This window comes from Triturus cristatus, chromosome 1_2 (genome assembly GCF_964204655.1).
Source record: "Triturus cristatus chromosome 1_2, aTriCri1.1, whole genome shotgun sequence".
NCBI lineage: Eukaryota > Metazoa > Chordata > Amphibia > Caudata > Salamandridae > Triturus > Triturus cristatus.
The window spans coordinates 925724919-925750825 of NC_140580.1; the positions used below are offsets into that span (position 1 = coordinate 925724919).

A 25907-nucleotide genomic window follows, 5' to 3' on the forward strand; every position below is an offset into this window, starting at 1 on the left:
GGGTCCAGTGGTAGATATAACGGAGATGGGAGGGTGGGTAATAGTAGGCAAGGTTGGGGGCCCCAGTCCCTGGGTTGGTGGAAACTCTGAAGTCCTTCCACTCTCGCTTTCTTTCCCTGTCAAATAGAGGTCTGGCAGGCCTCCTGCTGGACCGTGATGTAGTCTCCAAGAGGGCCGAGGTTTGAAGGAGGTAGAGAATCTTTGAGAGGTTCGACATTTTGAGTGCTGCTTTTCGGCCCAGGAGCGATGGTGATTTAGGTTTCTAACTATTGAGATCCGCTTAAACAAATCTATTGAGTCTCTGAAGTTTGATGTCGTTCGTCTGGCTCAGTGTGGGAGCCAGAACAAAACCCAGGTATTGTAAATGTGAGGTGGCCCATCTTATTGGGATGGAGCGCTGCAGCTCTACCATCTGGTACACAGGTACCTCTATATATTGAGGATCTCCGATTTTGTGAGATTGATTTTAAACCTAGATACTGCCTGATGATGAGTGAGTGCTGTCAGCCGCTGAGGAAGTGAGTGGCTGGAGTCCATAAGGGAAACCAGAATGTCATTTGTAAACATAATCAACTTAATGTTTTGTGTTCAAAGCCGAATCCTCTGGATCTGGGCGTGCTGCCTAATCTTCTGGGCCAGAGGCTCTATTGTTTCCTCAAAAAAAAGCAGTGATAGTTGGCAGCCCTGTTGCATGCCATGAGTGATGGAGAGCCATCCTGACAGCAACCCGTTTATTCAAATGTGTTCCCTGAGGCATCCCTATCCCGCTAGTAGCCATCTGCTAAAGGATTCCCCAAAGCCCGAGCGGTGGATAACAGCGCCCAAAAAATTCCCATCCACGTGGTCGAATGCTTTCTCTGCATCCAGGGAGGCTATGATAGACTGATTGGCCCTTGTTTTACCTATTTCTATTAAGCGTAGCACAGTTTTAGTGTTATCACTAGTTTGGTGCCCCAGAATAAACTCCACTTGATCTGGGAAGATAAGGTCCTCCATCACCGACTGTTGGCGTAGAGCAGTTATTTTTAGTGAAGAGTTTTACGTCGATATTTGGGAGGGATATTGTCGGTAAGATCTACAGTTACTGGGGTCCTTGCTCTGCTTTAAGATAAGTAATATTGTAGATTCCATCATGAAAGGGGTGATCTTTCCCGTTAGTATCATTTCCAGGTACACATTGTGAGAAGTTGGCCTGATATGTAGTGCTCACTATTCTAGTGATCACTGTGTATCATTCCAAACGACCCTTATTGATGATTGGTTGTAAGTCAACCTTATAGACCAGCTATCCTAGTAGCGTGGATACGAGCAGTCTTTAGGCTAAACTCTAGAGGGCGTGTTAAGCCAGCTGTTTACCATCACATATACCCCTTGAACACCAAGTGAAAGGACACCACACAAGTTGTTATGAAAATAAAGGATATTTATTTATAACAAGACTACCCTGGCTCTTTATGACTCAGGGAGCTAAGCACACTACAAAACTCTTATGAAAATACTTCTGGTTGCACAATTTACACAAATGCCCGAAGGGCACGGAACCATTTACACTGCAAGTGGAATGGGAAAGGGTAGATAGTTTAAAGTTACTGATTCCGGAGGAGTCCGATCAGTGGGACTAAACGGAAAAGGAACTGGACACTTGTAGAGTGAACCTACGATGGAGCACCGAGATGCTCGAGTTACCTAGCCCAGAGGCTGCGGCTGCGTGGGGTTCAGCAAGATGTCGGGAGTCCTCGTTGTAGTCTCAGGAGCCTGAAAGAAGAAGTTTCTGGCAGGCGACCAGTGTCGATGTTCAGAGAGATCCAAGCCTGGATCGGTGATGAAGGAAACCTGAAAGCAGAGGGGACTCAGTTCTCAACCGCTAGCCAGCGATCGTGTGGGTACCAGGAGGGTACCGGCTGAAGTCACCTCGACCAGGTGAGTGGATGACGTCGGACTCTGCTGTTCCTCGGACCAGGAGGCGCGGCGGCGACCAGGATGGAGGGCGAGCTGTCCCACGAAGGTATCTGCTGTCGATGATGCTGGGCCCAGGAATGGGGCAGCAGGTCTTGGCAGTGGCAAACCCACGCGGTGGAGTCCAGATGGCGTCGGGAGTGGACCAGGAGGGTCTGAGGTACTCCTCTGTTGAAGGGGAGCAAGAGCCAGTCTGGAGCAACCAGACCAGTGATGAAAGTCTGTCGTGGTGCGTCGTGAAGAGGGCCACAAGCCGGTCGGCGAGTGGTCGGACAACGCGGTGAGCAGCAAGGAGCAGAAGGGCCCCCACGCAGATCTCGTGGATGCTGGGGAGGCGGTCTTCGGTGCTGGAGCCGCTCAGGGTTAGGGCTTCTCAAACCCTAGGTGCACTCACTCGAAGGTCCCTCGGTGGGCGTGCTAGATAAGCGTCGTGCAGGTTCTGAAGATGGCCGGTCCCGCAGGTCTCGTCACACCTACGAATCTCAGCTGGGCTGATGATGTAGGTAGAGGTCAGAGATGGCAGGGAACACGGGTCTCGTCGAGCTGGGCAGTCTTGATCCGTGGGAGAGACGTGCAGCAAACCGCAAGCGCTTAGGTGGTGCCTGCTGGTGCAGGGTGGCTACTCCTTAGCCATAAGGGAGAGTCTTCAGAAATAGTCAAGAGTTCCTTTCGTGGAAAGTAGTTCAAGATTCAGAATTATCCAAATTGGGGAGGGGACTCGCTCCTACTTTTATTCTAAGAAAAGGGGCTGGCCCGTGACTAGGTCCTACCTATGAGTGGGGTCAGGAGGGGGGTGGTTACACCCCTATCCTTTGTCCGGCTTCGCCCCAGCCCAGGGGCTGGTGTGCCCCCGAAACTGGTTTGAGCCGGGCTATGCACAGTGAGCACCGGGGTGCCACTTGCAATCACCTTCCTTTCAGCCCTGCCTACCTGGGATACACAAACCCTGTCTGGGATGGTGCTAACACCGCCCTCGACAGGAAACCCTTTGTCCAAGCTCCCTCCGCTGGAAGGTCTCCCAGCAGCAGGAGGTCAGACTTGTGTCTGGTGGCAGCATCCATTTTGTGATGCTGAGGCTTGAGTCAACTTTAACCGGGGTTCAAGGTTACTTCCATGTCGTGTCCCTCTAGAAGGGTGGAATGCTAACCCCGTCGCCAGAACTGGCGAGGGGTTCATATTCCAATTCGTATGACACCTTACTCGACATGTTTGGGTGATGCGATGCCAAAGTTAGCAAATAACCGCGAGGATTATAATGCACTTTAAGGTAGTTGGCCCGCGTCACCATGGAACGGCTATTAGGATTTGGTTCCGCAAGCCGTCGACGGGCTCAGCTCGCGCCAGAGCACCATCTCACATGATTCCCAGCACTCTGCCTTCAGGACTGATAAGGCCTGCCATAGGAGTGACTGACAGGAATCCATGCGTCCATTTTAGGGTTAGGTATAGGAATACTACACCTACAGCAACGGGTGATTACACCACCTTGCCCCAGCTGTCGTGCAGCCAGTTGTGTCAGATTTGGGCGGCCATCCAGGGGTGGCATAATACATGCTGCAGCCCCTGGTAGGCCCTGGGTACACCGATGCCCTGGATACCTGTGGTATGCTGAGACAGGGACTGACAAGGCAGCCCAGTTCCAATTGGTGGATGCACCTAATGTACATGTGTGTTAATTTCAAGAGAGAACAGCTAGGCTGTGGGTCTGATTGGCAGGCCCGCAGCCAGGGGAAGTCGTAAACCAATGAAGCAAAAGCAAAAAATCTGGGTGATCATAGGATTGCAGACCCTACTCTCCTACACACATTATATAGGACAGGCAGGATCCCAGGTGCAAAGCAATTAGAGAAGGAGGCTGTGTAGCCATCTGGCCACAGTGCCTTTGCACACTTAAGTTTCACTATGGCCCAAGAATCTCCTCTTTCATTAGTGGTTTCTCTAGCACGTCTCTATTCCTCTGCGGAAGCGTGAGGAGGTCAACCAATCTAGGTATGCTGTCCATGCTTGGGGGTCAGTCTGATGTTGAGTAGTGGTCCTTGTAATAGGCCTTAAAGCATTCTGCCTTGACCTGATTTAGTGTGTAGAATCGCCCATCCGGGCTCCAAATTTGTGCTCAACAAGGAAATTAGGTTATAGAACTTGTTCATACTGTAAATGGCAAATGTCAGTCTTCAACCCTCATATCACTGGAGCAAGGCTTTACCTTGTGCAATAAGTACACTCAGACGCACACCAAAGCCATTCGGAAAATGGAACAAAAGTTGTTTTTGGCCTGGGTGCATCAGAAAAAGAAATCAAATTCCTTTGTATTCCCCGCATGAAAAAATAGACTTCCAGAGAAAGGTCCACACGTAGAGTATGTGTAAAGAATGAGCTACTCTTCCAAGATAAGTTTGTCCTCTTCTGTTGAGACACTCTGACTTCTTCCCTTTTCTGAAAACCTCAGGCTGTTTCACTGAGCCAGTTCTTTTTTAGGATAAACTTTAGGCCGATCCCCCTTCACAGTGGGTGGTTGGTCTCAAAGGTCCAAAACTGCCCAAGTTGGTGGCCAAATGACAGCAATTCTACATCATTGGAGTCACATCATCCTAGGCCAGTGGTTCCTGCAGATTAGATAGAGGGTTTATGCTCTCCCCATTGCTCAATGCTTACATCCTATTATTCGTTCCAACCTCCCGTTCTCCCCTTAACCCTCTCAAATATCATGATAAAGGAGCAGTTCTTGTTTTTGACTAAAGGACTAATGGAGAAAGTCCTGCTTCCATTAAAAGGCTGTGTGTGTTATTCCAGTTGCTCCTGGGTCTGTGGATTATATTGATCTAGTATTTCAACAAATTCTTTAAAAAAATCAAAATGGTCATTGCGTCTCAGATGCTATGAGATCTGGAATAGTTGGTCTTTAATGCTCTTCATGACTTTAGTGTGAAGCTGCAAGGCAGCACAGAGGTACTTCTTAAAAGTTTCCAGGTCCAGTCGGCGCCAGGGGAATTTGCGGTTAAATAGAGCCTCTACCAGAAAGAACATACCGAAGGTAAGTAAATTGGTTTTATTTGCTTGCTAGTACAGTTTCTTGCAAAATATGCTCATGTCCAGTGATAACCGCCAGTGCTTGCAGAGTCTGATCTCTTGAAACAGATCAGAGAGCCTTTAAGTACTATTGCTTGATAGAATTGATTCTGCAATATAATCCCTGCAGACATTTTTGAACTTTGTGGATGGTGTAGCCCGCTCAATGGAATCTGGTGTAGTCTTAATGCAGTATCCATGGATGGTAGACAACAGGATTTTCAGGGGATATCCTTGCCAACTTATTACAGGCGATCACAAGGTTCCTTGAGATTTTGTTATTAATTATTACTTTTTCAACTTTGAATTCCTTCTGAGGTGAATGATTAGGACAGATAGTGAGTATCTGTTCAAAAACGACAATCCGTGCATTTCAAATCATGCTTCTTAAGGAATAGTCCAGGTAATGTTTTGATTTGCATTCATAGTTTAAGGAATTCCCCCAGTCATCCTAGCAACCTAAAACTTAAACACAGAAGTAAATGATTAATAAAAGTATTCTCTTCCAGGGATCCTCATCAATGGTCATAAGCACTGAATATTCCTGCCCTAGTGCGGGGACCTCGGAAATAATAACAATTATATATGAAAAACATATATATACAGCTATATATATATATATACATACACATACATATATCATTTTATCTCATACCACTGCAGCTCCCATCTAGGAGGCTAAACAATGTAATAAACACAAACTGCTTTTGCAAAATACATAATTTGTGTATAAAAACACAAGAGGGCTAGTAGCACTTGAACTCTGTTTTTAAAGAGTTAACCTCATGAAGAAAACTGCAAGATAAAACAGACATTGTTAGCCTACAGGCTGCATAGTAAGCCAATAGCATAGAAAATGAAAGTATTTGGAAGTAGTTCACATACCAAATCTGCTGGAAGAATTACCTGTTATAAGAGGAAGATAATTTCCTCTGATGGGTGTGCAATCTCACACATTTTCCTGAATGCTCTCTCATAACATTAACCTTACGAATAGTCTTTTATTTCATATTCTAATTTATCACTTTGCTGCTCCAGACTGTGCTGAAATCCTTTGTGGGATGCTGAATAAGTTTCCATTACCAACGCCTGTCGGGCTTTGTATAGAATTTTGTATGTCACTTCTGGTGGAGTTTTGCAGATATATAACTGAGGTTGCTCTGGTCAACAGGCACTGTAAAACAAAATGTGTAGTAGGTGGGTGAGTCCTCTGAGAATTAGTTCTTCAGACGGGACCCCTGAAGGAACCGACCTTGATGTACAAATTTCCCAGATCCAGTGTAGTACCTTTGAAGGAATCACATATGGAATATGTTGAGGAATATATATCCATCAGAACGAAGGTTACCAAAAGTAAATACAGCATCTCAGGCTCATTAAAAGTAAAGTGTAACAAACATTTAATGTCATATATAGTTATTAAAATACAGCTTATCAAATTTTGTTGTAAAACAGAAGTACAGGAATATCATTACATCAATAGATTTCTGTACATTAAGAATTGCAGTGAAATACAAGTTATTGGGAAAACCATCTTCTGTGCAAGAAAACATTTTTAGCTGAAATCATATTGAAAGCCTGTACTAAATATTTCGACACCTCATTTAAAAAGCCCTGCTGCTTCAGATTAAGCATGTCTATTGATTGACGATTTACACACTTAAATTTCATGATTCATTTGTACAGAGAAAGAGTAGACCAAGGGAAGGTAGGCAGTGTATGGTCAATTAATTCTTTTGAATTGAAGTCACAAATACATGAGCCATCTTATCCCAAACCACCTCATCCATGGTTGTAGGGGCAGGATATCTAGATGTTGACAGTCAAGGGTGAGCTTTTACAGACTGGTTCATCCTGATCTATTGAAGGCTTAAATGTACAAGTTTTACTTCTGTAGATATTTTCTTAATATGGGTTTTACTATATAATTTTAATTCCCTGCTGCCTACCATGAGAGATTGCTTCTCTAATTACTCCTAGTTAGTGAATATTTAATTTGGCGAGGCAATCCAGAAAAGTGGTCAACACCAATTCCAATGAGGCATGATACATTCCATCCAGATTATTTTTCCACAGACCCGCAGTTTCTAGGCTCAGAAAGCAATAGGCTACACAGATTCTACTGTATATGGTATCCTTGCACCTGGATTACGCCAATGCCTTGTATGTAGGTTTGCCTGGCTACCGTCTGAACATACTGCAGGTGGTTCAGAATGCTGCGGCCAGAACTCTCCTTAATGTCCCTATAAAGACTAGCGTGAGACAACACTTGTTAGATCTTCCCTGGTTGCCCATACTGGAGAGGATTAAGTTTAAATCCCTGGTCCTGGCACATTTAGCTCTCTATGGACACGGCCCGGCTTACCTGAGAAAGCGCTTCAGGTTCTATATTCCTACCAGGCAGCTGCGCTTTGCGACGCAGCTTCTCGCCTATGTCCCTAGATTTCGCCTTAAGATAATGGGGAAGAGCTCTCTTGCCTTCAGGGCATCTTCGGCCCGGAACCTTCTCCTTCTGGATCTTCACAGCTTTCAGGATTCTAAGCTTTTCAGGAAAAGGCTCAAGACATTCCTATTCATCTAGCCGTCTCCTCTTTCCTACCTCCAGGCTTGTGCCGGGGCACTCTGAGTAGCCGTGTGCGTCACAAATCCCAAATACAAATATGTTCAAGCTTCACCAAATGTACATGGAACGTTTTCTTCAAATTAATGCTTCCCAGCTGTCAATATTTCGAACTGTTTTGAACCAGAAACTAGAGTGATAAAATGTCAATTGCTGCAGTTTTCCTCAAAGGTGATTGATTATGCCATTAATTTTTGCTCACAGAGTGAAAAGAGCTTGCTTCTTGTTAGAGAGCTCGTCACTTTGGGAGCCTTTTTATTTAGCTCCCTTTTATCAATGTTTCAGAGCAGTACGTAGAAAGCGTTTCCATTTTAATAGTACTTATTTCACTTTGCAATGCTTTTTTCTCGTGAATGGATTTATATTACATCCCCTAGTATTTGTCCCCCCTTTTGAGCAGAAGTGTGCGAGGACTCAGCCTTTTTCAAGCAAGAGAAGCAGTTGTCAATCTCCTCTTAAAGTGAAGCATTCTTACAGTACTGCTCCTAATGGGATGGCAAGATGTCTTGTGAGGATGGTTCATAAAGGTGCTTATACACCCTGCTTCTGGACTATAATATTGCAGCTTGAACAGTGTATTCAAAGACAAGATTCAAAGCAATGGAGAGTTTGTCAGTTAAACGTGTTTTGCTGCCCACGGTCTTAAATTTCTTAACTGTCCTTGCCAGATTAGCCTTACCACGGCTGAAATTATTTGTAGGAGGAGTACCTCACAAACCATCCGCCCCAGAGAAAAGGTGCCTGGGAGGGTCCATTTTCCTAATTCCTTAGTCTCTGGTGTTTTCCACACCTCTTACCGTGGTTTTTGGATTGCCCCCTTTTATTCTTTGCTCTTATTCTCCTGCTCAACAGTCTTTTATGGCATAGTGGCCTTCAGTGGTGCTGACCATGAACATGATGCAGTTTTCGGTATTCTCTCCATCATTGGTGTGTGACATGCGTGAATCCTTAATTGCTTTGTATTGGAAAGTGCCCCTTTTTGACATGGTCATCCCTACTTTTTACCTGGTATTTGATGCAAGTTTGACTGAATTGCACTGGGTCCCTGCTAACCAGGTCCCCAGTACCAGTGCTCTTTCCCCAAAAACAAAGTAACTGTGCAATTGTTCCATAATGGCAAGACATTTAGCACCCCTGTAAGTCTCTAGTAAATGGTAACCCTGGTACCTGGGTACAAAATAGTGTCCCTGAGGGCTACAGCATGTATTGTGTTACCCTTCGGGTGTGAGCCTGTGCTCTCTGCAGCCAGAAACAGTGCCTCCTCTGGAGGAAGGTGTTCACACTTCCTCCAGCAGGATGGCTAGTGAATCTGCTTACCAAGGCCAGGGACTTCAAAGCCCCTTGCTGCCTTTAATTGCGATCCTGGCCTTCTCTAACCTTGGAGATGCCATCCCATGCCCTGAGGCCCATTTGGCACCAGGACAGCAGGGAAATTAGCTATGCTAGGAGACGTGGTGCACTACCAGGTCAATCAGACCCCCTAACCCACAATTTTGCTGGAAATAGGAATAATGGGACAGGGTTGTGTCCACTCCTCACAGAAAGTGTCCTTTAGAGGGGGTACGGACCCCAAGGATAAGTAGCACATAGGCTACTACCCTTCACTCCCCTAAATTGAGTATTTAGGTACCCCGCTGACACTAGGAACTTAGATTTGTCTGACTGAAGAAAGAAGAGAACAAGGAAGAGTTGAAAGAAGAGAACTGCGGAAAGTGGACTTTGGCTCCAAATCCGTCTTGCTTAACTGCTCCTGTACCGACAATTGCGACAACCCAACTTGTCCTTCAGCTGTGCATCCTCCAAAAGCCTGAGGGGCCTCCAGCACTTTGCCAAGCTATCAGCATCTCCCTTGAAGTGGAGGAGTCACTTGCCTGCAGGCCCCGACCGCAACGTCCGAGCTCACTGTTCTTTTGTTCACTGGCCCATCGACGCAGCAGCCACCCAGGAAGAGGTCACCATGCTCCATGGGGTCTTACCGCCAAGTGAGAGGAAGCCAGGACCAACTGGAGCCACCCTGCACCAAAACCCAGGGTACCAGCCCCCTTGCTGCAACTAAAGCTTGTTTGAGTGCAATCTGGATACCACCGCCACCGAAATCGAACGGTCAGCGAGGGACGTCACATCGCAGAGGCCAGCAACAAAAGTGACCCAGCTGTCCTGACCTCTTTGCAGGTCTAACCGTGATCCATGGGTGCCTCTGACGCACGGGCACCAGCCGACCAAAACCTTCTGCACCCTAGCTCCCCTGCCCGAGTCCACGACAACCGACGGCACTCTTCTGCTCCCAGGACCGCTACGAACAGAGCACCCCGTTGGGAGCTCCCGAACTTGTCCCCAAGTCCCCCTCTGCAGCCTGTTTCTAGGTGGCCCCCCTCTTTGCCTACGGTGTACCACACAAGGCTTCTAACAGGCCCAGCACCTCTGCACCCAGACACTCCAGCAGAGGTAAAGTCAAACTGTTGGCAGCACTTTGGACCTTGCCCTCCTTTCACCTTAAGTACTAAAGGGGAACCCCTGAGAAGCATTTACAAATACAGTATGCAGTACATGCCTTTTCCTCCATAGGAAAGCATTACTGCGTAAAAATTCATTTGAGTGAACATTTTACTTACCTGTAAAAACTGCTATTACGAAAAGTACTTACCCAATTCCGAAGTTCTTTGTGTCAAAAAATAAATATAAAAATACTTATTTTTCTCAATTGTTCTCAAGTTTCTTCTTGAGTGCGTCTCATTTATTGACTCTGTGTTCAACAAATGCATTAACACTACCCTCTGTTAAGCCTAAACTGCTCGCCCACACTACCACAAAACAGAGCATTGGGGTTTAATAATTTAAGCCCTGTAAACCAATAAGGGACGTCTGGATGTTCTACATAGTATACCTCGTTTTGGTATACTACATATAAAGCTAGCTTCCTACTCTTTGGCTGGGACTGAGAATTGTATCTTAAGGGCAGGAGTTCTTAATGCTGATACATTCAGCTCAGAAACCTAGAGAACCATTTTCTTGCCAAAGAAAACCTGGATAGTCAATTTAATTTTGATGACGTGCACCAATATATGGCTAACTACTGTATTCAAGAGGTTCTTGCCCCAAGAAATATGTGCATGATAATGAAGTTTCTTTCCTGGATCCAGTGAACTAGCACCTTGGGGAGAGAATTATAGGGAAGAGTTTGAGAGAGCATGTGAGAACCTTCATTATTGTTTCAGTGAGTCTCCTGGTAGGACAATTTCCTTTGTGGATTTGCTGAGGATGACAATGTATTTTGGTTCAAATGGTACCTTCTGCGGAAAAGGGGTCCATTCTATGTTTGAAGACATTACAGACCAGGTTAACTGTTTTCTGGCTACAGGTGATAGTGAACTTGAATAGGAAGTTTCTCAGTTGTTTGTGTGTGTGCACCACACTTAGCAGAACTGAGTGCATGGAGTACCCGTGCTTTTAAGTATGCTGCAAGAGCATTAAGCTGTTTAAGAATGACCTGATTCAAATAAAAAATGTTACTACACAAACGTAGTCAAAATTCCATACACGGCTAAATATACTTAAAATATTACAGGATTGTTGCTTTTAACATCAAATAGCCCTTACATTTTAAAAGCGGAGTTGGTTTGCGAGGTGAAAGTTCTGGCTTTGTAACTAGCTGAAGCTTTAACTTTCACAATTCGCTATCAAGCACAACATTTGCTTTCCACCACACGCCAATCAATAGTTTGCTTATTTTATCCTCTGGGGAGAGATTTGAGAGACTGGAAGAGCTCCTTCCTGGATAAAATGTGGTATTTTAATTCTGAATGGAACAATAACTATTGACTAGTTAAGTCTTGTACCTCTGCCTTTCCTCTGGTCTAAAACTTATGTTAATTGGACACATACAAGATATCCTCCATCCCCTCATTTATCATAACCAACTGTTCTCCTTTTTACTTATCCCCCAATATGGGAAATGTTGGAATCCATGAAAAGCAGAGCTGTTGTGTGGAAAGATAGAGTGCAAACTTGACGGTTGCAATGAAGTGTTCTGACATTTTGCCTTTTTGAATCGTAGATCTAAACCTGAGCATGTACTTGTGCTCTCCTACCATGTACACGGTCTTCTACCAATATGAGCAATGCTGGCCACTTGTAAACCAAGTCACCTTGAGATCTTCCAAAATCTATGACCTTGTTATTTGAATACTGTTACCCTTTGGTCAGGCTGAACACATTCCGTCCCCAAGGGTTGCCCTGGGCTCTCTCCACTGCTGTGGCCCTGGCCTCTCAGCCTTTCTTGCCTTGTCTTTCAGCCACTGTTGCCCTAGCTGCTCTAAACTGCTGTTGCCCCAGCCCCTTTCAGCTGCTGTTGCCCCGGCCCCTTTCAGCTGCTGTTGCCCCGGCCCCTTTCAGCTGCTGTTGCCCCGGCCCCTTTCAGCTGCTGTTGCCCCGGCCCCTTTCAGCTGCTGTTGCCCCGGCCCCTCTCAGCCGCTGTTGCCCCGGCCCCTCTCAGCCGCTGTTGCCCCGGCCCCTCTCAGCCGCTGTTGCCCCGGCCCCTCTCAGCCGCTGTTGCCCCGGCCCCTCTCAGCCGCTGTTGCCCCGGCCCCTCTCAGCCGCTGTTGCCCCGGCCCCTCTCAGCCGCTGTTGCCCCGGCCCCTCTCAGCCGCTGTTGCCCCGGCCCCTCTCAGCCGCTGTTGCCCCGGCCCCTCTCAGCCGCTGTTGCCCCGGCCCCTCTCAGCCGCTGTTGCCCCGGCCCCTCTCAGCCGCTGTTGCCCCGGCCCCTCTCAGCCGCTGTTGCCCCGGCCCCTCTCAGCCGCTGTTGCCCCGGCCCCTCTCAGCCGCTGTTGCCCCGGCCCCTCTCAGCCGCTGTTGCCCCGGCCCCTCTCAGCCGCTGTTGCCCCGGCCCCTCTCAGCCGCTGTTGCCCCGGCCCCTCTCAGCTGCTGTTGCTCCGGCTGCTCTCAGCCGCTGTTGCCATGGCGCCTCTCTACACCTCTGTTGCCATGGCGCCTCTCCACTCTGTTGCCAAGACCTCTCTCAGCTGTTGTTGTTCTGGCCCCCCTCAGCTGCTGTTTGCCCTCACCTCTCAGCTGCTGTTTGCCCTCACCTCTCAGCTGCTGTTTGCCCTCACCTCTCAGCTGCTGTTTGCCCTCACCTCTCAGCTGCTGTTTGCCCTCACCTCTCAGCTGCTGTTTGCCCTCACCTCTCAGCTGCTGTTTGCCCTCACCTCTCAGCTGCTGTTTGCCCTCACCTCTCAGCTGCTGTTTGCCCTCACCTCTCAGCTGCTGTTTGCCCTCACCTCGCAGCTGCTGTTTGCCCTCACCTCGCAGCTGCTGTTTGCCCTCACCTCGCAGCTGCTGTTTGCCCTCACCTCGCAGCTGCTGTTTGCCCTCACCTCGCAGCTGCTGTTTGCCCTCACCTCGCAGCTGCTGTTTGCCCTCACCTCGCAGCTGCTGTTTGCCCTCACCTCGCAGCTGCTGTTTGCCCTCACCTCGCAGCTGCTGTGTGCCCTCACCTCGCAGCTGCTGTGTGCCCTCACCTCTCAGCTGCTGTGTGCCCTCAACTCTCAGCTGCTGTGTGCCCTCAACTCTCAGCTGCTGTTTGCCCTCACCTCTCAGCTGCTGTTTCTAGTAATTTCTAATCATTGTTGCCTTGGCCTTAAACAACCAGCACTGCCCCAGCCTCTAACAACCAAAGCTGCCCTAACCTTTAATAACCAGATCTGGACCGGGTCTCTGTTAGACAGTGCTGTCCTGGCTTATCGCAACCAAGTCTGTCCTAGTATGCCCTGGTCTCTCTAAAACAGTGCTCCTGGCCTCTCTCATCCATCTTTGAACTGGTTTCTGTCATCCATTGTTGCTTAGCCATTGCTGTCAGCCACTGTTGCCCTGGCCTCTCTCCCTCTCATCCAGAGTTGCCCTGGTCTCTCTCAATCAGTGTTGCCTGGGCCTCTCTCAGCCTGTGTTTCCCTAGCTTCTTCTTACACGTTCCATCTTTGCCCCACCCACCAAATTCTCTGGCCTGTCTGGTATGTGCTGTCTTGTCTCTACCAAAGTATGCTATCTCCGCCTTTTTCAACAAATGTCACCCCCTTTCAATAGATGCAACTCTGGTCTTTGGCATAATGTACTACCCTACCCTCTAACAAGTGCCTCCATGGCTTCCCCTAAAATACACCACAAGGCCCCTCCCTATATATGCCACCTGGCCTGCCTCATGTTGTGACACTTGGAACTTTCCATTCTAGTTTCTTCCTATAAGTAGTACTCATGCTTTTCAGTTTCCCTATATCTATTTTTCCCAGTTCCCTACTTTATGGTAAATCTTTTTGTCTGCCTTTTTGGTTTGTGTGCCCCCTTTCAATCTTTATCTTCTTGTCCTGCCCTCTCGTCCCACCACTCTGCTTTTCTAGCATCTCTCCTCCTCCTTTCTGTTCTCTTCAATTATATCATCCACTCTGTCCTTCCCTCGTGCATTCCATCTCCCATACTTCATTTATGTAAATGTAAATGTAAATGTAAAATCCACTTTTATAGCGCAACTATCACTCCAGGGAGTATCTTGGCGCTTACCCAACTCAGATGTACGAGACAGGGGGAGAAAGTAGACCTCATTTGCACAGAACACCACATCTCAAACCATAGCTATGGAAGCTGACTCAGTCATAGCGTATACCCAGGTTTTTAATGCTTTCCTATATTGGGTTTCATCCGACATGGAACGCAAGGGGAGAGGGAGCTTGTTCCATGCCTTGGCGCCCAACACGAAGAGGGATTTGCCCCCTTTGGTTGTCAGCCTAAATTTAGGAATAACCAGCAGATTCTGGGCCACAGATCTTAGGCAGCGTGCCGGGAAGTAGCGTTTAAAGCCTTGGGTTAGATATTTAGGTCCTCGATGATGGAAGGCCCTAAAGGTAATCAAGAGAACCTTAAAGAGAATTCTCTTTGCAATTGACAACCAGTGTAAAATATCCATTGCTGCAGAGGCTGAGGATCTGCGGGGCCAGCCCAAAACCAGACGGGCTGCTGCATTTTGGACCATTTGCAGTCTGTGAAGGACTGCTCTGCTGGTGCCCGCGTATAGGCTGTTGCAGTAGTCCAGCCTAGAGGTAATTAGGGCTACTGCAACAGTCTTCCTAGCTGACAACGGCAGGAGATCGAAAAACTTTCTCAAAGTCTTGGATAGGTGGAAACAGGTGCCAGCTACCGCAACAGCTTGTTGTTTGAAGGACAGCTGATTGTCAAATTTAATGCCTAGGTTCCTGACGGATGTGATGGTATTGGGAGGAGTTGCCTCACCGTCAGGCCAGCAATCTTTCGGAGAGAATAGATTTGCCTTTCCAACCGGCAGAATTTCCGTCTTATCGGCATTACATTTAAGATGATTGTCTGTCATCCATTTAAATGTTGCTGCTAGGCACTCTTTGAGATTTTCTTCGGCATCAGCTTGTTCCTCATCCAATACCAAAATAAGCGGAGTATCGTCAGCATATGAGATGGTACTGATCTGGAAAGAGGCAATCAGTTTTATCAGGGGAGCCAAGTACAGATTAAAGAGTATGGGACTTAAGCTTGACCCCTGAGGAACTCCAGAACTAAGGGTCTTTGCTTCAGATTGATACTGGCCCAATACCGTAATTTGGTGTCTGTCACTAAGAAAATTACTCAGCCAAGACAGGGCTATCCCATCTACCCCTGCGGCAGCAAGACGGTCCACTAAGATGTGATGTGAGACCGTATCGAAGGCTGCCGACAGGTCGAGTAGAATTAGGACCGCCTTCTTTCCCTGGTCAATGGCCATGCGGAGAGTCTCATTTGTGAACAATAAGGCAGACTCGGTAGAATGTTGTGACCGAAAACCTGACTGATTAGGATGTAAGATATCATTTGTTTCTAAAAAGTTTGTGAGTTGGATGTTCACAAATTTTTCCGTCAGTTTGGACATCACCGGGAGCAGGGAGATTGGGCGAAGGTTGGAAAGGATGGTAGGGTCGGTGAGAGTCTTTTTCTGAAGTGGTTTAACCGCTGCAAGTTTCCAATCACAAGGGACATCTGCCGTCGCCATAGATGTGTTTATGATACTGTTTACGATGGGATTAATGGTTACTGCCAATGTTTGTAGAACAAAAGGAGGGCAGGGATCAAAGGGGGATCCAGATTTGCTCGCAGCAATGGCATTAAAGGAGTCCTCAAGGGAGACCGGGGCAAAAGTAGCCAGGCTAATTAGGGATTGTCCCCTCTCCACTCTTTCGTCTGCTTCTAGGCTGGAAGGAGCTGGGGGAAAGGTTCTCACGATATTTAGAATTTTATTTTCGAAGTAATCCGAGATATCGTTACATAGGCTTTGGGATGGAGGGATCTCTTGCGACAGGGCGGAAGGATTCATAAAATCTTTGACTATGTTAAAGATTTCCCTTTGCTCCTGGGCTGCCCTTTCAATGGCCTGAAGATAGTGAACTTTCTTTGCAGATTTTATCCCTCATGTATATTCTCCTACCTTCACTCCTTACTTCCTTTTTGCCATTTCTTCTCGTTATCATACTCGCTTCCCAACAAGCAGCAGCTCCAAACTATTCCTTAGAATACCTACATTTAGACTAGTCTCTATGATCTTGCACAACTCTGCATTCAAAAGGGTTCTTGAACGTTTACTGTTTTGTTGCTCTTTTTGTCTTTTTTTTGTCGTACACATTTCTTCTGTTTTTCTTTGTAGGTTTTTAGTACCATGAGAAAACAGGCTATTTATAAATAAACAATTGAATGCTATTTATCACTCAATCCCATCCTTTGTACACTGAATCTTCTTCTTTTATTCACTTCTTAATGCTCACTTACTGCACCCCTTGCTTTCTCTGCAATTGCTCCTTTCTACTGTACCGTTATTCACTAACACTCATGATTTCTGTCACTTCTTTTCCACAATGCTCCCCACCCCTTCTTGCCTCTTTTGTCCACCACTTGTTTCTTTATTTCCCTTCTTCTCAACTTACTTGCCTCGTTACTCTCAGCCTAAAATAAGGCGATTCCCCTTAACACTGTTGCCAGTGAATGGCCCTGTTGGTTGTTTTAGATGTGGCATGGGTGTTTGTGTCTTAAGGTGTGTAATATTTATGTTTGTGTGCTTCCTGTAGGACGTTCTATCGTTTTGAAGCAGTTTGGGACAGCTCACTGCATAATTCTCTTCTTCTCAACCGGGTGACACCGTATGGAGAGAAAATCTACATGACTCTGTCAGCATACCTCGAGGTAAGTTCATAATGAAGTCAACATATTTTGTTGTGAGAATAAGGTACTCTAAGTGTACCTTGATGCAAGTACACAGGCCTTGAGGTCTCTCCAAGTGAGTAAACCCAGCACCCTTGAGCACGTTGCCATGCAGAAGGCGAAGTGTACCAGAGCTGTAATTAATACTGCTTCAAGATTTGCTTTGTCCAGCAGTAACAGCTGTTTGGTAATAGTCTGATGTTGCTCTGGGGCAGTTCCTACATTATTCCTGGTATGTTATGAACATTTGTATTTTTAATAAACGGATATTCAGGCAGTGCCTGTGATAGGCTTCCGATTTCATTGTGTAGAACAGGCTGTTCTCGATCAAAGAATTTACTTATATTTACGAAAAGAACAATCAATCTCCACCCAATTCTTGGGATCCTGGACCACATTTTAAATTGTAAACTTTTTTTTTTTTAATTTCAGAAACCATACCGTAAAATTTTCTAGCCTAATGTGTGGTTAATTGTTAATGGACATTATAGATCATATTTGACAGAGAAAATTTGTTTTTTCTAATCCTCTTTAACAAAGAGAATCAGTGGGATATATGATTCTGCTTCATTATGGATTTGAGCTAGGATCCCTTAATACTGTTAATTTTTTCTGTATTTTTTCACACCTGTATTTGGTTTCTAAAGAACATTTGGGTTCACTTGACATCTTTGGAGATCACGCATTGTTTTAATTTTTCAGGGTTGTTTACATCGGACTTAGCGTCTTCTGGCATATCTCTTCACCACTATGTTGGCTCTTTTTGTCAAATCGCCTTCATGCTTTTAAAAAAAAATCCTGAAAATATAAACCCAGACTGTGTGTTGTTTTTCTTCAGCACTCCTGTTCCAAAAGAGGCTGTATCCCAGACACCATCCGATGTGAGTCTTCCTCTGTAACAACTAATGTGGCCTGAGCAAGCCATTCAGCCTCTACCGAGAAATGCTTCAAAGGCTGGTATCACCAATTCTTTCAGCCCTTCTTCCAGCTTATTTCAATTCCCTTTGCTGATGGAAAATGGTCAAGAAGCAGGTCAAGGTCCCGCATCCCAGTTCTCCTGTTTGCTCTGCCCACTGGAGGCCAAGGGAGCTTACACAATAATATGGACTAATAAACTGACAATTGTCTGGGACAGAACTCCCAACCATCCCTTGAGTTGGTACATAACAGGCTGTCTCAATTAGATGATGGGACATACTGTAAAGTGAACATTAGAGCAACCAAAAAGCTCAGTATTAATACATTTATCCCACTGCAGACAACAAAGACGATATTCATTTCATTTTAACCCAAGGCACCAAGCAAGACCATTAATGTGTTTGGTGCTGGCATTTCATACCGCGCCACAGAGACCTTTCTGACTCAACCTTGAGACAGAGCCGCAAAGAGGTGTCAAGAGAAGCAATTATGGGTCCCTATACAGGAATCTCTTTGTAGGAAAGAATCTGCCACCAGACTTTTCTTGCTGCCTCCGCAGTGCAGAAGACGTTTAATGCAATGAGTGTGACTTCAGATGCCTACTCCCAACAAATAGAGCCAAAAGATGAACATAAAGAAGAAAAACAGCTATAGTTGTCTATAAGTCTCTGAACTGACAGCTTTTCTGCCATATAGAATAGAATAGAAAGAGGATTTGTAAGCGCGATGGCTACCCTGAGGCGTCCCAGCGCTATATATAAGAGACAGATAAGACCATGTATTATGGGATTCCTTGGAAAAATTTACAACCTAACTACCAAAGGATCGGGTTGATACTTTTCTGAAGATAACTGAAGTACCTCAAAGAGTGTTGCTAATTTGGCAGCTGTAAGGCCTGGCCCTCTTTGCAGGGTCACCCCCAACCTTTTTGCCCTTTTCCCTCAATGTTTTGCTGAATTTGTTTTTGTTGGTCTTAGGACTCTGTGCACTTCACCACTGCTGCCGTGCCTGTGCTCACTCTCTTAAAACATGGTAAAGTTAGCTTAAACCTATTCGACATATTTCATTTACTTGTAAGTCCCTTTGTAGTGTAGTATACCATATACCCAGGGATTGTAAATTAAAAGCTACTAGTGGGCCTGCAGCACTTAATGTTCCACCCACTTCAGTAGCCCCTTAAAACTTGTCCCATGCCTGCCATTGCGGCCTGAATTGAGTTTTAAACCCCCTTGCCAAGCCTTAAACTCCTGTTTTATTACATATAAGTTGCCCCTAAGTAGCCCATAGGGCAAGGTGCCTTGTAATTAAAAGGTTGGAAATGTACTTTGAAGTTTTACATTTTCTGATAGTAGAGAAAAACAAATGTAGGCGTTCTTCACTGTGAGGCCTACCCCTCCCATAGGAAAACATTGGAGATTCCCTATTACATTGATTACGCTGTAATTTCCAATTGGGAGCAGGTATCTGTGTCCTATCTAATAGTTTTCTAGCCACAGATTCCTTCCCTTAGAATTATTGCCAGGTGTGAGACTGGATCACAAAAGTTTTCGTGAGCAGTACCTCTGCATGCCGGAAGGTGACATCGTTCGGATCCACGTGGCAATGTCGGCACCGGAAGTGACATGCATGGTGCCTATATAGGTGCCACCCCAGCACGCTGACGTCAGTTCTTTTCTTTCCGTACCAGTTAAAGCGGATCCAGAGAGAGCTAACCCCAATAATATTTTGACTGATCCCTTTTAAACTTTTTTTGAAGTGTTTTTTCCAAGACTGGTTTGGCAGGGATGTCCACAAGGAAGGTAAGATTCAAGCCTTGCGCGCCTCGACATGGGACACTGCAACAGTCTTGATCCTGGTCGAGAGGGAGGTTCTGGGATCGATCGCAGAGCCATCGATCTTCATCGTAGTTGAAGTCGTCCCATTCTGGTCAGTCCCATAAGAATAAGAGTAGGAAGTTGAAGGGGATCCTCGACTTCGCATACGTCAAAAACATCAGATGAAACAAGTAAACATCGCCATTCGCGGACTGCCTCAGTTGAACCTGCGCTAGGGCCGTTTCCGTCCCTCCGTGAATTTCTGGGAGCCAGAGGGCCTCCCCCCGCTCCGAGAATTTTATGAAGCAATACATCTCATATTTGGGAGGCCTGTCCCTGCTGGAGTGCCTTCAAGCCCCGAGGGTTCGGGAAGGACCCACAAGCCGGCAGGTCTTCCCCTGGCACCAGTCGGGCCACTTGGATCCGCGGGTTGTTGACATCCCCGGTGATGGCGGTGCCGTCCTCATTCTCATCCACGGTTCTGACACTGAGCTGGAAGGGCATCGCCCTACTGGAGCCATTCGCTCCAGGCCAGAGCCTAAGCGTTTGGGGTGGGACTTGGGGAATATTGGGAGGGGCCCCTGGACTCTGGAGAATACCAGCCCCTAGACCCCAACATGGACTGATCTCAGGAATTGGTGGAAATCAGTGAATCTGACACCTCCCCAGATGCTGGAATGGTCTCTCCTCCTACCGTGGCTACTGAAGAGGGAGCTTCTTTTGCTATGGTGGTGAGAAGGACGGCTGAGTTCTTGAACCTTGGCCTGCCCTTAATGGCAGTCAAGACTAACATCTTGAAAGAGGTGCTTCAGCTGGGAGTTACTCCTACAGAACCACTTCTCTCATTTAATGAACCCCTTACGGATGTCCTGCTCTGGGCCTAGTCCAAGCCCTGCACAGGGGCTCCTGTGACCAGGACAATTGCCTGTTGCCAACACCCCACTCCATAGGACCCCAGTTTCTTCACAAAACACCCTACCCCAGAGAGCTTGTTGGTCCGAGCCTCCACTTCCTGTGTAAATCCTATTGCATTACCCCCTCCCCCCCCCCCTCTCTAACAGACCCCCACGGGATAGGGAATCCAAGAGGATAGACCCCTTAGGCAAGAAATTGTTTTCTTCCACCAGTCTGGCACTGTGGTCCATGAACACCGCGTCCCTTTTAAGCATTGCCTCATGCCCTTTGGGATTCGGTTGTGCAGGTGTTGTCCATGATCCCGAAAGAGGCCCAGGCCTTAGTCTCCCAAGCTTTGGCAGACGGAGAGATGCAGCTAAGTTTACTATCCGATGTGGGCTGGACACTCCCGACTAGGCAGAGCGGGTTCTTCGTCGGTGCCCTTACGGCACAGCGCCTCTGCTGAGAATGACTTGCTCTTCAGCAGATGTCCAAGCTTTGCTTATGGACATGTGCTTTGATGGTTCCTATCTTTTAGGAGACAAGGCGTGCCCTTGGGCCTTTCCATGGCTGCCCTGCAACCCCAGTCTGTCATTCGTGGCTACATAAGTGGCTTCCAGCTGCGTCTTTACCTGTCCAGGCACCACAGCACGCAAGCCTCCCAGCCTCTATGTGGCTGAGGATGCGGTTCACCAGACCCTGTGGGTTGACCAGCCAGAGATCGGGCCAGACCACCCCTCCCCCCTGGCAGCTGCAGCCTCCAAACCTCTTTAGTTTGCCCTCCAACCTACATGGACAACAATTGGTAGGCAAGATACACTATCACCTCCACCACGGTATTTTTTTTTTTTTTCAGATTGTCCGAAGGGGCTCCTCCCTCCCTTTCATGACTACCCCTCCACCCATGCCAATCACTTTTGACAGATGGAGGACCATCTCTCCTTACTCCCTCAGGAAGTGGCAGCTTCTCTTCAAGTGATGACACTTCAAGGAGATATTTAAAGAACATCCATGAAGCCCCAGTAAACCTCACATTATTGCACTTTAGCTCTTATCATGATGATGATGTGTGATACTCTCCCCATTATAATTAATATTACAAATAATGTATATTGAAAAGAACAATGGGACAGAGTGATGCCAGCTGTCCCAGAAGAAATATGGCCAACCCTACAATCTTGGATGGTCAGGACAGTGCAAACTACTCTACCTGATCTGACCTGGATATGACTGACTGGGTAGGGCAGTTCAAATCAGTGTGGTGCTTCGGCACCACGTCTGTATTCCCTCCACTGACCTCACTTCCGATGTCTAACAATACCTAATGGACTTTCCCTTCGACAGTTCTACGCTATTTGGAGCGAAGTTGGACTCTGCCTTGGAAAGGCTTAAAGAGAGCAAAGGCGTGACTAGCTTCCTAAGAGGGTGGTTGCGCCTTAGTGAGGCTCTGGATCCAGGCCAGCTGATAATTTTTCATCCGCCCGGGGACATTCTTAGCATTAGCAGTGGTGACAGCATGAAAGCAGCGTAAATTGATGCAGCATCAGCTCTGATCACCATCCTGAAACAGGGCAGCTTTATGAGCCACATCCTGGTGTGTGGTGTAGAGGCCACAAGAGTCAGTGCAGCCTGGCAGCAGACCTTGGTGCAGTGTGCTGGACTAAAGCCTTAAATGCCTGGCCCTGCTCCAGTGCACTTGTGGTGAGCCTTGACGGTCTCTCTTCATTTCTCCTAGGATCGAGGACCGAGGTCGATGTTGAGGATGCAGGGATGCAGGCTGGACTTGAGTCTAGAAGTGCTTGGACAAGACCTGTGGCATCGGTCTAGAGGTCGAGGACTTGTGAATCTAAACTAGTCTGCACTGTTGACTGGTTCTAGTCCCTGACCCTTGAGCCCCCCGTAGGTAGCATTCCTGCTTGCTGACAAGTGTGAGCAGGTGGGCCACCCTTTCGCCATAGTTAATTGGCAGACAGAGGGCTGTGCGAGTGCAGACATGTGGGCCGAACACAAGCCGAAAGGAGAATTGTTAAGGTCAAGTCAAGTCAAGTCAGAGAATTTATAAAGCGCACTACATACCCAGAGGGTCTCAAGGCGCAAGGAGGGGGGGGGGGGAGGATTACTTGTCAAAAATCCACGTTTTAAGTTGCTTTCTGAAAGCTAGGTGGTTCTGGGTAAGGCGAAGGTGAGTGGGGAGTGAGTTCCATGTTTTAGCAGCCAGGTAAGAGAAGGATCTGCCTCCCATGGTGGTCTTGTTGATGCGAGGTACGGTGGCGAGGGCTTGGCTGGAGGAACGTAATTGGCGGGAGGGGGTGTAGAAGGACAGTCTTGAGTTGAGGCATTCTGGTCCGATGTCGTAGAGTGATTTGTGTGCGTGGGTTAGCAGTCGGAAAGTGATTCTCTTATTGACGGGTAGCCAGTGGAGGTCTTTCAGGTGACCAGAGATGTGTTCGTTGCGTGGGATGTCTAATATGATTCTGGCTGAGGCGTTTTGGATTCGTTGGAGTTTCTTTTGGAGTTTAGCGGTAGTGCCTGCGTAGAGGGTGTTTCCGTAGTCCAGTCGGCTCGTGACAAGAGCATGGGTGACTGTTTTCCTGGTTTCGGTGGGGATCCATCTAAATGTTTTTTTGAGCATGCGAAGAATGTTGAAGCAAGATGAAGATACGGCGCTGACTTGTCTGTTCATTGAGAGTGAAGAATCCAGGATAACGCCTAGGTTCCGTGCGTGGTCTGTCGGGATGGGTGCTTTTCCAAGGGCTACCGGCCACCATGAGTCGTCCCATGCAGAGGGGGATGTACCTAGGATGAGGACTTCTGTTTTATCTGAGTTCAGTTTCAGACGGCTATGTTTCATCCATTCAGCAACTTCTTTCATTCCTTCGTGTAGGTTAGTTTTGGCGGTGCTGGGGTCCTTGGTGAGAGAAAGGATCAGTTGAGTGTCATCCGCGTAAGAGATGATGTTGAGGTTGTGTTGGCGGGCGATGGTCGCGAGGGGGCTCATGTATACGTTGAAGAGGGTGGGGCTGAGAGAGGATCCTTGTGGTACGCCACAGATGACTTCGGTGGCCTCGGACTTGAATGGTGGAAGACGGACTCTCTGGGTTCTTCCGGTGAGGAAAGAGGTGATCCATTCAAGTGCTTTTCCTTTTATTCCGATGTTATTGAGGCGTTGTAACAGGGTGCTGTGGCAGACTGTGTCGAAAGCAGCAGAGAGGTCGAGGAGGATGAGGGCGACTGTGTCTCCATTGTCCAGTAGGGTTCGAATGTCGTCTGTTGCTGCGATAAGGGCGGTCTCAGTGCTGTGTTTTGCTCGGAAGCCAGATTGTGAGGAGTCGAGGGATTTGTTGGCTTCGAGGAAAGCGGTGAGCTGGTTGTTGACAGCTTTCTCGATTACTTTGGCCGGGAATGGAAGGAGCGAGATGGGGCGGTAATTTTTGAGTTCGGTGGGGTCCGCTGTGGGTTTTTTCAGAAGGGCGGTGAGTTCAGCGTGTTTCCAGGTTTCCGGAAAGGTGGCGGAGTTGAAGGAGCAGTTGATGACGTCTCGGAGGTGCGGTGCTATGACGGAGTCTGCTTTGTTGAAGATGTGGTGAGGGCATGGGTCTGTGGGGGATCCTGAGTGGATGGAGTTCATTAGGCGGATGGTGTCCTCAGTGGAGATTGGGTTCCAGTCGTTAAGGGTGTTCGCGGGGGGAGTGTGTTCAGCATGTGGTTGGGTGGGTTGGGCCCCGGGTTGGTTGTCGAAGCTGTTGTGGATGTCTGCAATCTTGTTGTGGAAGAATGAGGCTAGGGAGTCGCAGAGGGCTTGAGAGGCGGTGATGTCGTTGGAGTTGGCCGAGGGATTGGAAAACTCCTTGACGATGTTGAAAAGTTCCTTGCTGTTGTGGGCGTTGTTGTCGAGTCGGTCCTTGAATGCTGTTTTCTTGGCCTTTCGGATTAGTTGGTGGTGAGTGCGGGTGGCGTTTTTGAAGGCGTCCTTGGTGCTGGTGGTTGGGTCTTTTTTCCACGCTTTTTCAAGGGTGCGGCAGAGTTTCTTGGACTTCTTAAGATCATCGTTGAACCATGAGGCCTTCTTGTTGCCAGGTTTGCTTTGACGTTTTTTCAGTGGTGCTAAGGTGTCTGCGGTGTTGGATAGCCATCGGGTGAAGTTGGCGGCGGCTAGGTTTGGGTCCGAGGAGTGGGCTGGGGTGTTTAGAAGGAGCGATGAGGAGATCTGGTCGGAGGTGATTTTGTTCCAGTTTCTTTGCAGAGTCGGTTGGAGGTGGTTGGTGGGTTTGGGCTTGTTGTAGGTGAAGTGAACGCAGCTGTGGTCAGTCCAGAGGAGATCCGTAGTGTGGCTGAAGGAGACATGATTGCTGGAGGAGAAGATGGGGTCGAGTGTGTGACCTGCGATGTGGGTGGGGGAAGTGACCAGTTGTTTAAGTCCGAGGTTGGCGAGGTTGTCCAGGAGGGTGGTGGTGTTGTGGTCGTTGATCTTTTCAAGGTGAAAGTTGAGGTCTCCCAGAAGGATGTATTCTTTGGAGGGGAGCGCGAGTGGAGTGATGAAGTCCGTGATGTCTTCACTGAATTTTGCGCGGGGTCCTGGTGGTCTGTAGAGGAGGGTGCCTCTGAGTGTGGTCTTGGGGTCGATGTGGATCTGGAAGTGAAGGTGTTCGGAGTTGGCGAGGTTGGCGTCATAGCTGGTTGAGATGCGGATTGATTTCTTATGGACGATAGCGATTCCTCCTCCTGTGTGGCTGGTACGGTCTTTGCGAGTGATCTTATAGTCTTCAGGGATGGCAATGGTGATGTCTGGGGCGGAGGAAGCGTTCATCCATGTTTCCGTTAGGAAGGCGATGTCCGGGGAGGTGGTGTCTAGTAGATTCCATAGGTCAATGGCGTGTCTGTGGACAGATCGGGTGTTGAGAAGGATGCATTGTAGGTGGTTGGGGTCGGGAATCTGTGGTGTGGTAGTAGCGGAGATGTTGTCGGTGCCGATGAATTTGCAGGAGTAGCAAGAGAAAGGTCCATGGGTGTGTCCAGGAGCGGCTTGGACGCAGTTGGGGGCGCGACCGGGGTCGAGGGCTAGGAGGGAGGCGGCATCGTAGGTAATGCGGGAGGGCTGGGCAGCGCGAGGGGCAGGGGGACTGGCGCTGGGCGCGGTCCAGGCGCGGACGGGCGTAGACGGGCTTACCTTTGGCGCACCTTCGGCGCGGGTTGGGCGCGGACGCTGCGCGTGGACGCTGCGCGCGGGAACTACTGTCATATATGGATAGCGGAGGGGGAGGGGCGAGGGCGTCTCAGCTGGGAGGCGGGGCGGGCTAGAGATGAGCACAACAACAACAACAACACAGGCAAAATGGAGGCGGAGGGGGGAGCCCAGCGGAAATGCGCAAATGCTGAAAAAGCGGCGCTTTAGCAGTACA

The 25907-nt window shown here is 47.9% G+C and overlaps 1 protein-coding gene across 16 annotated transcripts in view; it reads left to right on the plus strand.

The window, feature by feature from the left end:
* KIF1B (kinesin family member 1B) overlaps window positions 1-25907 on the plus strand; it is a 1461559-nt gene that overhangs the window by 1234563 nt on the left and 201089 nt on the right. For all 16 annotated transcript variants that reach the window (XM_085609808.1, XM_085609814.1, XM_085609823.1 and 13 more), the window contains one exon: window positions 16750-16864. In XM_085609808.1, coding sequence (XP_085465934.1) covers window positions 16750-16864 — 115 coding nt within the window. The remainder of the gene's footprint in view (window positions 1-16749; window positions 16865-25907) is intronic.